The 13,097-nt window shown below is 48.3% G+C and overlaps 6 protein-coding genes across 6 annotated transcripts; 2 read left to right on the forward strand and 4 right to left on the reverse strand.

Moving 5' to 3' along the window:
* Positions 1-379: 379 nt before the first annotated feature.
* Positions 380-2,073, forward strand: ATNIH1004_003874 (uncharacterized protein; the record flags this gene model as incomplete). Its single annotated transcript, XM_033568546.1, has 3 exons — positions 380-1,760; positions 1,820-1,861; positions 1,916-2,073. The coding sequence occupies 3 exons, from the start codon at positions 380-382 to the stop codon at positions 2,071-2,073; spliced, it is 1,581 nt and encodes a 526-aa protein (XP_033427352.1).
* A 3,282-nt stretch (positions 2,074-5,355) lies between these two features.
* On the reverse strand, positions 5,356-5,673 carry ATNIH1004_003875 (uncharacterized protein; the record flags this gene model as incomplete). The annotated part of the gene is made up of 1 exon (XM_033568547.1): positions 5,356-5,673. The coding sequence occupies one exon, from the start codon at positions 5,671-5,673 to the stop codon at positions 5,356-5,358; it is 318 nt and encodes a 105-aa protein (XP_033427353.1).
* Positions 5,674-6,632: 959 nt separating this feature from the next.
* ATNIH1004_003876 (DUF924 family protein) lies at positions 6,633-7,178 on the reverse strand (the record flags this gene model as incomplete). The annotated part of the gene is made up of 1 exon (XM_033568548.1): positions 6,633-7,178. The coding sequence occupies one exon, from the start codon at positions 7,176-7,178 to the stop codon at positions 6,633-6,635; it is 546 nt and encodes a 181-aa protein (XP_033427354.1).
* Positions 7,179-7,808: 630 nt separating this feature from the next.
* ATNIH1004_003877 (uncharacterized protein) lies at positions 7,809-8,399 on the forward strand (the record flags this gene model as incomplete). The annotated part of the gene is made up of 2 exons (XM_033568549.1): positions 7,809-7,920; positions 7,972-8,399. 2 exons carry the CDS (start codon positions 7,809-7,811, stop codon positions 8,397-8,399), a joined length of 540 nt encoding a protein of 179 aa, XP_033427355.1.
* Positions 8,400-8,775: 376 nt separating this feature from the next.
* On the reverse strand, positions 8,776-9,134 carry ATNIH1004_003878 (uncharacterized protein; the record flags this gene model as incomplete). The annotated part of the gene is made up of 2 exons (XM_033568550.1): positions 8,776-8,781; positions 8,880-9,134. 2 exons carry the CDS (start codon positions 9,132-9,134, stop codon positions 8,776-8,778), a joined length of 261 nt encoding a protein of 86 aa, XP_033427356.1.
* Positions 9,135-9,225: 91 nt separating this feature from the next.
* ATNIH1004_003879 (Nonribosomal peptide synthetases (NRPS)) lies at positions 9,226-12,918 on the reverse strand (the record flags this gene model as incomplete). The annotated part of the gene is made up of 3 exons (XM_033568551.1): positions 9,226-9,340; positions 9,399-11,389; positions 11,467-12,918. The coding sequence occupies 3 exons, from the start codon at positions 12,916-12,918 to the stop codon at positions 9,226-9,228; spliced, it is 3,558 nt and encodes a 1,185-aa protein (XP_033427357.1).
* Between the last annotated feature and the right edge of the window lie 179 nt (positions 12,919-13,097).

A 13,097-nucleotide genomic window follows, 5' to 3' on the forward strand; every position in this document is an offset into this window, starting at 1 on the left:
CTGAACCAGACTTCTCGAGAAGCTGAATCAATACGATACAGACGCTCTCATTAATTCTCACCGAAATACTTCATCTGATCCTTTCGTGGAATCGTTTGAAGATCTATGGCGATAATGCATAACCCTCTAGATCGGCAGCCGATCGGTCGTTTCTATACCAAAAAAGCAGGTGCAGCCCACTGGTGGCACGGAGTGTATATCCTCCTGCCTGATATCTCCAAGCTCAACGGTGACTGAATGAGAGTTATGTTCTACAGTTACTCCCTGCATCCCGAACTGGATTCAGGCGAGCCGATCTGGAGTATATATTCTGTTGCTATTCTCTTCTTGCTGTACCTTCACTTTCTTCTGTCTTTCATTGTTATGTTCCCTTCATGCAATGGCCCAATCCGAGATTACCTCATCCAATGGCACCATCAACCCCCAGAAAGATTGGTCAGAAAACACTAAGACCTCGCTGAACGAAGTGGAATACTCAGTCAATGTAGATAGAAGAGTCTTAACGGAAGAGGAATGCTACAGGGAACTGGGCTTCTGCTTTCCCCGCTGGAGGAAATGGATGATCCTCTCGGTGATCTTCCTGGTACAGGTATCGATGAACTTCAACACCAGCCTGTACTCCAACGGACTAAAGGGTATTTCCGAGGAGTTCGGCGTGAGTATGCAAACCGCCCGGTGCGGCGCCATGATCTACCTAGTGACCTACGCCTTTGGGTGCGAGCTGTGGGCTCCCTGGAGCGAGGAACTTGGGCGTAAACCCATCCTGCAGCTGAGCATGCTGTTGGTGAATCTGTGGCAGCTTCCAGTGGCTCTGGCCCCTAACTTCGCCACAGTGATGATCGGCCGTGCCTTTGGAGGTCTGAGTTTGGCAGGTGGATCGGTGACGCTTGGGATGGTGGCCGATCTGTGGGACACCGATACGCAGCAGTATGCCGTTGCTTTTGTGGTTTTCTCCTCTGTTGCAGGGTCCGTGGTTGGTCCCGTCGTGGGCGGCTTCGTTGAGAAGTTCCTGGCCTGGCGCTGGGCAACCTGGATCCAGCTGATCTTCGGTGGATTTGTGCAGTTGGTGCATCTTGTGCTGGTGCCTGAGACACGCACCACAATCCTACTGGCGAAGACCGCGAAACGACGACGACAGCAGGGGGAGCAGGTCTATGGCCCCTATGATGGTATCCCCTGGTCGCAGCGGTTCTCCATGAAGGAGATTGGTATTACATGGATGCGACCATTCCGCATGCTCGTGACGGAGCCCATCGTGCTGACATTATCACTGCTGAGCGGGTTCAGCGACGCGCTCATCTTCATGTTTATCCAGTCGTTGGGCCTGGTGTACCATCAGTGGGGATTCGACTCGGTCGCCATTGGGCTGTCATTCATCCCCATCCTGGTTGGCTATTTCCTCGCGTGGATCTCATTTTACCCGGCCATCTGGTGGAACAAGGCCGAGCGACGTCGCAAACCGGACGACGAACAGGCGCAGTACGAGTCTCGTTTGTGGTGGCTACTGTACACAGCGCCATGTCTTCCCATAGGGTTGATCGGGTTCGCCTGGACCAGCAGCGGGCCTCCGATCCACTGGATAGGTTCGATGGTCTTCTCAGCGCTGGTGGGGATCGCCAATTACAGTATTTATATGGCTACCATCGACTATATGGTGTGTGCCTACGGTCCGTATTCGGCATCGGCCACAGGGGGCAACGGATTCGCTCGTGATATACTGGCGGGCATCTTGACCGTACCTGCGACGCCGTTTTTTACCAGTAAGTATTTTCTATCTCATATTATTCTCTCTCTTGAGATCCGTTGGCTAACAAATCAGATATCGGAGATCGTCCTCTGGAATACGCATCCACCATTCTCTGTAGGTTCTCCCCCGTCCCTTTTCTCCACCATTCCTCCTGACAATCTAATGTAGTCTGTATTTCTGTCATTCTCGTTGCCTCCGTCTACCTCATCTACTGGTACGGTCCCACCTTGCGCAAACGGTCGCCCTTCGCACAGCAGCTGTCCATGTCTGATGGAAGGTTGAGTCGGAGGACCTCTTCGGTACCGGATTATGCTAGAAATGTCTGACTTTGGAATGGAGAGGGTGTATATCGAGTTATTGAAGAATAGAAAATAGTGAATGGAGATAGATAATTGTGTAATAAAATCCACATAAAAAAGGATCCTGGTTGCGACTTACAAAGAAGAAATCTCGAACCGTGAATGTGAATCTGACCTCTTCGTCCGATGACTGTTCTCCTCCTTCTCGATTCTCAGAGATGATTCCCAAATTCATCATGCAGGTGAATCGGGCCCAAAAACTGACCATTCACGGAGATGGACATAATGTACGGGGAATCCTGGTAGCAGGCGATGCTGTAGAAGCACTCGATGTGATTCTCCAATAAGATTTCGTCGGCAATATAACACCTAACTCCACGTGTGCGAGGTCGCGGAAAGGATATTGAAGTGTTTAGATTCACATAAAATGAGTGGTCAGCGATACTGGATCGAATTTCTTGACGATCCACCTTTCAACGATGGTATATACTGGATTGAAACTGTGCACGCTCGGTGGAAGCAGTGCACCAGTCGACGAGGGATTGGAGGCGACAGTACTTTGGTATTGCCGTGGTAACAGAATATTCTGGGCAGCGCTGCCACCTGTCCACCAATGTGCAAATACCGGCGTAGATACCAGCCTGATTTGATTAGACCTATACGGCAAAGAGATACAGAACACAGTAAGCTCTCTTCATAAGCAATAGCCATATCCAGACACTCCAGTATGGAACCGATCTATGGCAGTTCTCTTGAGCACTAAACGAGACAATCTTCATTATTAGATCTCTGTATCTTCAGTTGAGCAGTTCATTGTATTTTCCTGTCATCTCCTGTAGGAATGACACTGTTTGTATGCAGAATCTGCTGTACGTGGATGATCAAGTCGACGCTTGAGTCGGACACGTTATGGGTGGATGTTGGAATCAATACATTGCTTCTCTTTTGGGTAAGCTCGGACTTTTCACGGAGATAAGCACCACTACTCGAAGATCCCCAAACGGATATAGTCTTGCAATGAAGAGCTAGCCAGCTATGATATTGCTCTTCATGCCCATCCACTTGGAAAAGTTCGCGGTGTTTACCCTCCATAACCGAGTATGGGCAACGATTCGCAAAACGAGGGAGTTCGCGTAATTCTTTCTTCAATCTGGAGATTATACTCTGGATGATATAAATTTCTTTGTCCTCTCGACAACAGACCTAGTATCCCCGTTCCCCGATACGCACTCTAGGAGCTTTAGAGCAACTCCCTCTGGAAATCATTAACATGATGCTTATATAGCTCGAAACTCGACCACTGACGGATTTTTGACGAGTAAATGGATGAGCCAGGCAAATTTTAGACTCGATTCCACAGTACAAGATGATCATCCTCCTCGCCCTTCCTCAACCCGGGGGTCCTCAGCATTGGTACTGGCAATCTGTTTTCTTGTAGGGAACTCTACGAGACCTTTTGTACAGCTGAGTGTGACATCCGCGGTGACGTGGGAGGATATCTGTGTCTGATTACATGCCGCCGTATTTGTTTCTCTACTTCGAGAAGGGTGAGTACCTTCCACTTCTACGAATGGACTCTATACGGCGGACTTCGCCGTGAAGACATACCAGACTTACCTTCCATGAGAAGTCTTCCCGGTCGTTATTCACCACAGACTATCAAGTGCCGCACTCGACCGACATTACTCGATCATAACGCTGCACGACAAGTTGGAATTACCCTCCATGAGAGTATCAGCGCCAAGGAGGGAAAGGAGTCTGGAATAACATCTCAGTGGCTGGAAGAATACAACTCCCGGAAATCACTATGCATAACAGGAGTCACAAATCTGCACCAACTGAGATCTCAGGATGTCTTTGATGAAACCTCATCTTTTCCCAATCTTTCATGTGAATCATTCGTGCACCATTTCGAAATCCTCGTAAAGGTCCCATGAATGGGGCTTTCATTGCCGCAGTCAAGGGTCTTCATAATGATAGACCGCTTCATTGGTGTCGAATTTTACAGATGAAAGCTTCAGGTAATACGTCGGAGAGTGTAGAGAGATTAAAAATGGGAAGCACAACCGACATATTGACTGAAGAGTGTAAACAATGAGGACAAGTTATATGTGTTATAATACTGATACAAGGTAACTGCCTCGTGTAATAACCACTATTAAAACCAAAGGAACCAAAGTCACCACTCCTTCAGCTAGGTATCTGGCAGGACTAGGTAGCCCTTCCTTTCTCCCCGGAATTGTCCAATTTCTCAGTGGCGTATTCATAAGGATCTCCTCGCCCGGGGTCGATCAACTTTCAAGTCATCCTCTTTATGGTTAAAACGTAAAATATTTTATACTAATTGGAGTAATCTCGTGCCGAAGTGCAGCATTTCCAGCATCTATATTGTCTTGTGGTATATATGACCTGCCCGCTTTGGAGATGTTAGAGCTATGGTAGACACCTCTGACTAGTACAAAACACTGCCTTACCACGGTAAACATTACGCGCAGGAGGGTTATCCACAACAGCTATATAAACTCCTCCTCAACCTCTGGCTTATTTATGCATTTCATCCTTGTCAGGCTTCACATTGTGTCGTGCGCACATATGGAGGGAAGGATCCTTAAAATGTTAGTACAAAAATAAGCACTCTATGTGATGCTCAGCGTTTATCTGAGCTTTTTCGACATCCATAGTTACTGGAAAAGTGCCATTGCTAGAATAATTAAAATCCTACATGTCATCCGCATTTCTAATATACCAAGGCCAGCCCATATCCCTCCAATGTCAAGAACCCTGCACGGTCCTTCTATCATCTCCCACGTATCTCACGTAGCTCTAGTAAAACAGGGGGATCATTGTAGATATTTCCGCCTTAACTTGGGACATTACAATGCGCCTTGCGCCTAGCCGTTAGCATCTCTACTATTTACAGATGATGGAGAGTGTGAATACTTACTGTGTATGGGGATTCGGATACTCCTTAATGCAAGCCACTACGTGGGATACCTCTTGCAACTCCACTGTAGGGGAGTGATATCGGCGATGGTCTCGTTTACATTGAATTATCAAACTAATATGGTGGCCTCGGAGATGTTGCAGTTGGCCATCCATGATGGCTGTAAATTAGAGTGCGTCGTTAGATTTTGTAACAAGACTAGTTGTGCTGATCTCCAGTACTCGCTTGTCGTTTGGTCGGTCGTACTGACTGCTTATAACCAACTTAGAAGGCTGGAATTCACAAAAGTCTCGTTGACTGTCGAGATTTGGCTGTATTCTGTGGGGCCGCTTCTTTTCTACGGAGTATAGCAATGGCGGTGTCTTTTAAGTATTTGGTTTCCAAAAAGGAAGGATGAATCCTCCGCATTCCGAAAGGATTTGCGAGGCCCTGGTCCCAAAGTTGCGCCACAAAGGTATCTTCGAAGTATCGATTTCTATAATCACCATGGTGTGCGTTTCGACACTAACTTCATCCAAGGGCCGTTCGTGGTCAAGAGTCTTATCTTCCTCTAGCGTAAAGGCCACCACTCCCTCAGCAATGATGATGGGACTAGGCCAGTTAATGACCCAGCTCCAGAAAATCATATCGCTTTCTTCGTAGGTGCGACCGCCAGCGTTGAGAATCTGATAGTAAGGTGACATGGGTCTAGAAGAGTAAACACCGGCTGGAATGAACTGTGGATATAGCATTACGGTACAACTCTCGGTTTACCTGCTGTGACATTGTTCTCGTTATAATATGGGCACAATGTGATATGTCTGTAGTCAAAGTGGATAGTCCAGAAGAGCTTCATTACTTTGAATATTTCTTCTTGCAGAGTCTAGGGGACTTTGAACTGCCCAAGTCCCCTCGCCTGGGTTTGGCCAGCGCTTCGCTGAAGGCCCATTGAGATACGGAGAAGAGGAAGGAAAGGGAAGGGACCTGGAGGGGATTGGGTTTTTTATATTTACGAATTTCATATTCCCGATTCATCCTCTAGGCTCTTCGCAATCTTAATGCGCAGTCAGTAAGATAATACAGTTTTACAGCGATAGACAAATGAATGAACCGATAAATGTCAATTCAACGACCTGGACGACTCAATCCGAATCATGCACCGAAAGTATTCATCAATATTAAGACGCTTGGTTAGGCAATCAATCGGGCTCTTGTCAGTAGCTAGCTTTCAAATGCAGTAAGGCTGCAGTTGTAACACGGGTAGTGAGCACTTCCATTGTATACTCATCTACCCACTGCTGTGCTTTGCATGAGAAACACCGTTCCATGCAAGTTGGTTGCTATGTTTCCATATACTTTATCGACGTTTGGGCATGTTTAAGCCACCTTTTCAGCTAGTAGATAGTACTGAACTTTTTGAGATGCTTGAAACAAACATACTCAAAAAAGAGGGGACGGAATATATTGTTATCGAGCCTTTACATAACAGTGTAGGCAATGTCCCATGGAATCTTCCGTTCTATATCCTCTTAAACAATAGTACAGCGATGATCGGTTTTATTGCTTCACTACACTTAAAAGATGGATTTGTCTAGCATTGAACGGAGCTGTAGAACTAGAGGCTTGAACAACTTACTATACAGGACATAAACATATTACTTTTTTATCTCCCGAGAATGTGATCGCGGTGAGTGAATCGCCCATCTCTTTTTATCTGGTTATAGAAGTCCTGCGCCCAGTGTAAATGATATCTATCGCCCAGCTCTGTAAACAGCTTCAACGACATCTTCTGGTCCTCCAGATTCTCCGAGTGGTTGAATGGCGAGTAGATATAGCGTCTCTGTATAGGTGGCATCTGTTTATCCCAGCCACTTTCTACAGCCTGTCGCGCCACTGCGATGGCCTTAGAATCAGTAGCATATGCCAGCGGAGTGCCGCGAAAGATATTCCGAGGTACTTGGTCTAGTAGAAGAATCAAGGCCAATGCTCCTTCCCCTTGGCCAGTTTGAATCCATGTATCGAGTTTACCCTCTTTCGCCGCTTCGTAGGTTTCGCCAAGATGAGCGCGCACATAGGCATCGTCGGCTGCGCCGCCATACCAGAAGGACTTTTCTTTTAGGTAATCGGGGGAGGACCTGGGGCCGAACCAGAAGTCTAGAACATCTTGATAACTTTTGTTCAACATGGTGGGTCGAGTGAAACGGACCATTGGCGACAGTTTGGGGGAATAGAGAGGGAGAGAGTTAGGAGTGGAGGAGAAGTGCCTGAGGAAAATGCCAAGAGCGGAAGAGAGGCTATGGCGTCATAGGTGAGCCGGGCTAACTATAAATACCCTCAACACGAGCCACGGTTGAAAGAAAGTCTACTAGTGGCATTCTTGTAGAATTTATGCCTCATGTCTCGACCAATCATACTCCCTCGGTGCTTGCGAAGAATAGCAGGGACCGAGAACTTCTCCCGTATTCCAGCCGCACCAAGAACCTAGGCTATTATTTGCATATGCTCATCGGGGAACAGGGATTGTGTTGCTCAGGGCAGCTCATGCGCCAAGCACCCCTTCTTCACAACCGCCCATAGAATGGCGCTCAGCGCAGCTTCGTGCCAATGTTTTTACCTAAAGGAAATATTTATCTCTGGGCATTTTGTGCCGATACGAAGACCTGTGATTATTCTTCACGAGATGAATTCTTCAATGTTTTGATCTTATCAGCCAGATTTGACTATAAATGGGCCATTGTTTCCCCGGTTCATCGGATTCAACAAAACCATAGCTTCTACAAACAACTTTTGTTGAAAACATCATTCAAAGGAAATTCCAATCAGACTCCATTGATTCATCATGCGTTTCGTCTATGTTGTATCAACCTTGCTAGCTGCCACCTCAGCCGTGGCATCAGCTATCCCTGCAGCCGCGGACGGTGCAGAGGTCGTTCCAATTGATGATGCTCCTGGTAGGCCCCATTCGTTGAATCCTCTCTTTACTTTCTGACTCCGTTGAACAGAACTGGATGCACCTAATCCTACCGCTCTTGTGGGTGAGGAGGACAATACGGAGCTCGATATTGAAGACCCAAATGGTAATTCTCTGAACATTCTCCTCTTTGGCTCTGTGCCTAACTATTTGGAAGATTTTGAAGAAGCCGATGATGTGATTCTGGAGAAGCGTGGAATTTTCGACAGCGGAGCCAATGTCTGCAAGAAGAAAGGCATGAAGAATTGCTACCATGTGAAATCGAACGGCCGATGCAAGAACCTCGTGTCGAAGAACGGCAAACCATTTGTGTCGGGTCGTGGGGATGGCGGATCACTCTGTACCGTGTATTCGCAGAAAGGATGCCCGTGGATTGCCGGAAAGAGATTTGGTTTTGACGAGCGTGGAGGAAACTTTGGATTCAGTGCCAAGAGTCTCAAATGCTCAGTGAAGGTTTAACTGTTCTGGGATACAGATGCAAACAGGGTGTGCCAGACCTGAGCTTTATTGCTTCATCCCGCTATAGTATGTCAGCTGCCGGCTTCTGTATAGCTTTAGGTTTGAATACAACCTGGAAGTGTGTTCAATCAACCATGTTTTTCTAGCAGTTGGATTAACCGTAAATATACTGATAGATTATAAACTATATTCAATTCAACCACAAATATTCTTATATTCACGACTCGGATAGTCGACAACTCACCTTCATGCTGGCCTTTTGAGGGTTCATTTTGCCTAGAGTACTTCATTTCCTCTACTGTGTGCCCCTTTGTCTCCACGAAAAAGATGTATAGAAGAACTCAAAATAATCCCCAAAGACGAAAAACACGTAAAACTAATACTTAATCTACTATGACGATATAAGTGTATTGTTAAGCATTCAGGACCATCAAAGTGTGAATAGCGAAATAAAGAGGTTCTCGCATTCTCTAGCGCCACCGGAGCAGCAGAAATATTCACGAAACCTGCCACACCGTCTGTTAATTTGAAGGTTCCTATGCCCTTGGCTTGCATGTCGTTAGACAAGAATTCGCCGGGGTAAATAGGCTGCATAGAGGTAAATGCGAACGCAAAAACCAATCCAAAAATGTAGATAAAGGCAATGGCTGCCGTGGAGGCCACTGTATTTGCCGACTGCATGAAGACCGCGGTGGTGGCAGCCGTCACGTAGAGGCAGACCACCATACCTGCCATGGTACTCGGTAACATCCTGCGACGGCCTATAACATCATGGAAGCGTGTTCCGACAGTAGCTGTGATCCAGCAAGTAAGTGCATAGATAATATTAAGCACGGTTTCTTGTAGGTGTCGCGATAAGCCCGCGGTCTTCGCATTCATTCGCTCCGCGGCAGAATCTCAGTTGCATGAACCATGTCGTGGTTCCTAGCTCCTGAAGCTTCCTAGCTTAAAAGGTTGCACTCCGACACTAGCCTATCTAAATTACTGGGTTCAGCTAACCATTGTATGGCAGAGAGATACTCTGACATGGCCGTGGAGACCTCCTTCTCCCCTAACAGACCATCTCGGAAGGTCACATTGAGCTCCAGTTGACTATCATTACGGAAATGGGGGAACCACACGAAGCCCAGGTCGGCCCGTGTTGTAGTATGCAGAAGCTTAATCGGGTCAGTTTCCTCCTCAACATATTGTTCTCCAAGATAGGTAAAGAACTGTCGCTCAAAAACGCTTGCGAGTACGGCTGCATCCTGTGTGTCATTGGCCTGATCCAGGCGTTCTAGACTGGAGATGATTTGGTCCAAGGGTGCATGCAGAAAGTTCTCCAATTCATCAGTTAATGTAGCAACCCTTGTCAACAGCTGGGCCGCGGTCTCGTTAGACTCGATGGGGATGCGTTCTACATGGCAGGTTACGGTAGGTCCGTCAATCAGCAGAGGATTAACTACTTCCCCTGTAGCCGTGGCGTCGTCGTTGAGCGGCCGGGACCTTCCCAGGTTGGTTGTGGCAAAAATTGCCTCCTTCGCACCGGTCTTGTGGACATTAAATAGCACGCATGCAGCTTTGGCAACTGCAGCTGTGGTAAGACCCAATTTCTTTCGGACCTGTGAGATCCGCGGGAGGTGAACGAGGCGTGTCACTGCTTCAGTGCCGACGCCCTTGCCCTCCTTCACCTCTGTGGCTAGCACTGGTAATGTGGCTTCGCTTGTAGTGATTTTGTCGTCCCGTGTAGTTCTTCCTGGAGGCCAGATGGCATGTCCGGAAGATGTGATCCCCATAAGCCTTTGTACGTGGAAATTGACACCTTGCTTTGCGGAGTCTTTCATCCGGAATCTTTCATAGTCCGCTGCGAATTCACTGTACGGATGAATGTTCAAGGGGTATGCCTCGCCTCGAAACAGCCTCTTTAGATCCTTAATCCACTGAATCAGAGTAAACGCATCGTAGATGGCGTGGTGCATGGTTATTATGACACCGATGCTAGGCGGCTGTTGCACTTGAAGGGTTGTCGCCTTGCACATGGGCCCTGTTACAGGGGCCCAATGATCTGCGCAATCGATCCTATACATTGTGAGCGCCTTGGGGTTTGTAACATGACCGCCCTTGCGTATTTGGAGGTTCATCAGACGTTGAGTAGGGCGCATAACCACGTAATAATCTTTGTCTCCCACTGATACGGCTGTCGTGCGCAGCAGGGGATGGCGTCGAACCCACAGTTGCAAGATGGACTCGACATTGTCGAGGTCAATGGACGGGTCGGCCATCCAGGATATTCGCACATTCCACCGGTCTGGTTTTGCGCTGTCCCGGCTCATGCGTTTGAGTAAATCAGTCATTGGGAAAACATCCTCAACATGTTCAGAAGTGAGTCCCAGGGCTTCCAACCTCGTCGCAATAGCAGCCTTAGTTCCTGGATAGGTAACAGTATGCCGAGAGCTAGGTGGTGTTTCACTGCAACTCGGCTCATTTTGGTTGATAAGTCGACAGGATGAGCTACTTCCCCCAAAAAACTCTGCTTGCTTCTGAATCGTGTCGAATATAACCAAGTCCTTTGATGTGATCCTTGTTCGGAAGACTCCGCTGGCTATGTGGCAAAACTGTATTGATGAGAGACTGTCTACAAAGCTTCGGACGGGCACATCGATATCCATGCTCTCCGCAACCAAACCGGTGACTGAGGCCCAACATCGTTGCACGTCGACTAACACGTCATTACTGGATGTCCTGAGCGAGGGAGACTTCTTTAGGTAATCCACGACCCATTGCTTCAATGTTGCCTTGTGAACCTTGCCCGCCATAGTCTTTGGGTAGCTGTCCTCTTTCAGATCATGCCTGAGATCGAGGATGATGCGCGGTGCGAACGCAGGTCCCAACTCTTCGACGACTTTGCGCTGGATGGAATGTACGGGCAAGTCATGCCCTGAGCTGCGGGTGACGATGGCGACCGGCACCTCGCCTGCAACACTATCTGGGATACCAACGACATGCGCAGACTATCCAGAAGAAATTAATACAGAATACATTATATTTCGACGGCAGACGACATTGTACATAATAGCGGGATTCATACCTGGACTTCAGTGATTTTCATCAGGCACTGTTCAAGCTTGAGAGGCGATATATTTTCTCCGCCCCGAATAATGAGATCCTTATACCGCCCCATGATGTGGACGTTGCCCGTCTCATCCATCAATGCTTCGTCACCGGTGGGAAACCAGAAGCAGCCATTCTCTCGGTAACATTTCGCCGATGTGTCATTGAGATACCCTGCAAAGACAGCGAGGCCGCCCTGGTGCAACTCACCGGCCTGTCCCCTGGGGACTGGGATCCGGCTATTGGGACCACAGATACGAACCCCCAGCCCAGGGAATGTGCGCCCGCATGGAATCGCTTCCCCCACCGAGTCCAAGGCGCTACCGTCCATGATGTTCAAGAGATTGATAAATCCCTCTGTGGTGCCGTATCCAACGATCACCCTCGTAGCAGACAGAGCCTTAGCCTGCTCAAGGGTGTGCATAGTGACTGGGGCACCTCCCAGTGAAATGGAAAATGGGGGCCGTGGCAGCCCTTCACCCGGCGCTAAATAGTCTTTCAGAGCTTCGAGCATAGACGGCACGCACGGAATATGGACATTGTCAAATCTCTTGAGAGTCTCGAGGGTGGAAGCAGGGTCGAAAGACGGTTTTGGGAATACCACCGTCGCCCCGGCCAACCAGTAGGCTAGTGTGAAGGTAATGCTGTATGAGTGGAATGCTGGCAGATGCTGACATATCGTGTAGTTCGGAGCGATGCACAAAGTGTCACGTATCCACTGCGCCGCTACAGTGACGCTAAGAGACTGATGTGGACATGCCTTGGACCGCGAGGTGGTGCCGCTGGTATAGACGATAAGTGCAGTTTCTGCCTTGTCTAGGGGCTGAAGTGTCCGCGAAGTATGACTAGGCTGCCTGCAAATCATGTCCCAGAATACCGTCCATTGACTGTTTCTGTCAGAACATCCGTCGGATGACACCATACACTTCACAGAGGGCTGATTTCCGGATGTTGGCAGCACAGGGTCCATCTTCTCCGCCATCGTTCCATCGGAAACAAACACTGCGGCCGGTCCAATCTCTCCAATAATGTAGGATAAATCCTCTGAGTGGTCCAACATTCGTGGATCTAGTGGGATGAACGGACATCCCATGCGCAGGGCTGCCCAGAAAACGAGTGCCCATTCAGCCTGGTTGTGAAGGATAGCCACTATGTTTTCCCGGGGGGCGACTCCTCTACAGATAAGGACAGCTGCCAGCGTAAAGCTAAAGGATTGTAGCTGAGAGAATGTCCAGCATAGGGACGTTTCTCCATCTTCATCAGCGTCCGGTGTCTTGGCATTGTTCGTCTGATGAAGTGAGCAAATTGCTCTTTGGTGCGGTCGCTGGTCTGCAATTTTGTCTAACAGGACGATAAGATGATCATGAGGAGGCTCAACCTCCTCGTAGACGTAGGACTGGGGAATGGGTTGCGTCAAAGCATTAGCCATTTTAAGTGCAAAGTTGGGACGTGCCAGATCTGTTTGTTTGAGCTCGACGAGATTCGGCTTTGTGGGTAACAATGTGCGATGGGTGTACGGCACAGTCGTGCAGTTATAGTGAGCATATAAGTACTGTCAGCAGTTTCGTGGCAGCGCGAAACTTATTGACCAGTGCCTGGTCTCTCAAC

This window comes from Aspergillus tanneri, assembly GCF_003426965.1.
Source record: "Aspergillus tanneri strain NIH1004 chromosome Unknown AapTan_3_pilon_pilon_pilon, whole genome shotgun sequence".
Lineage (NCBI taxonomy): Eukaryota > Fungi > Ascomycota > Eurotiomycetes > Eurotiales > Aspergillaceae > Aspergillus > Aspergillus tanneri.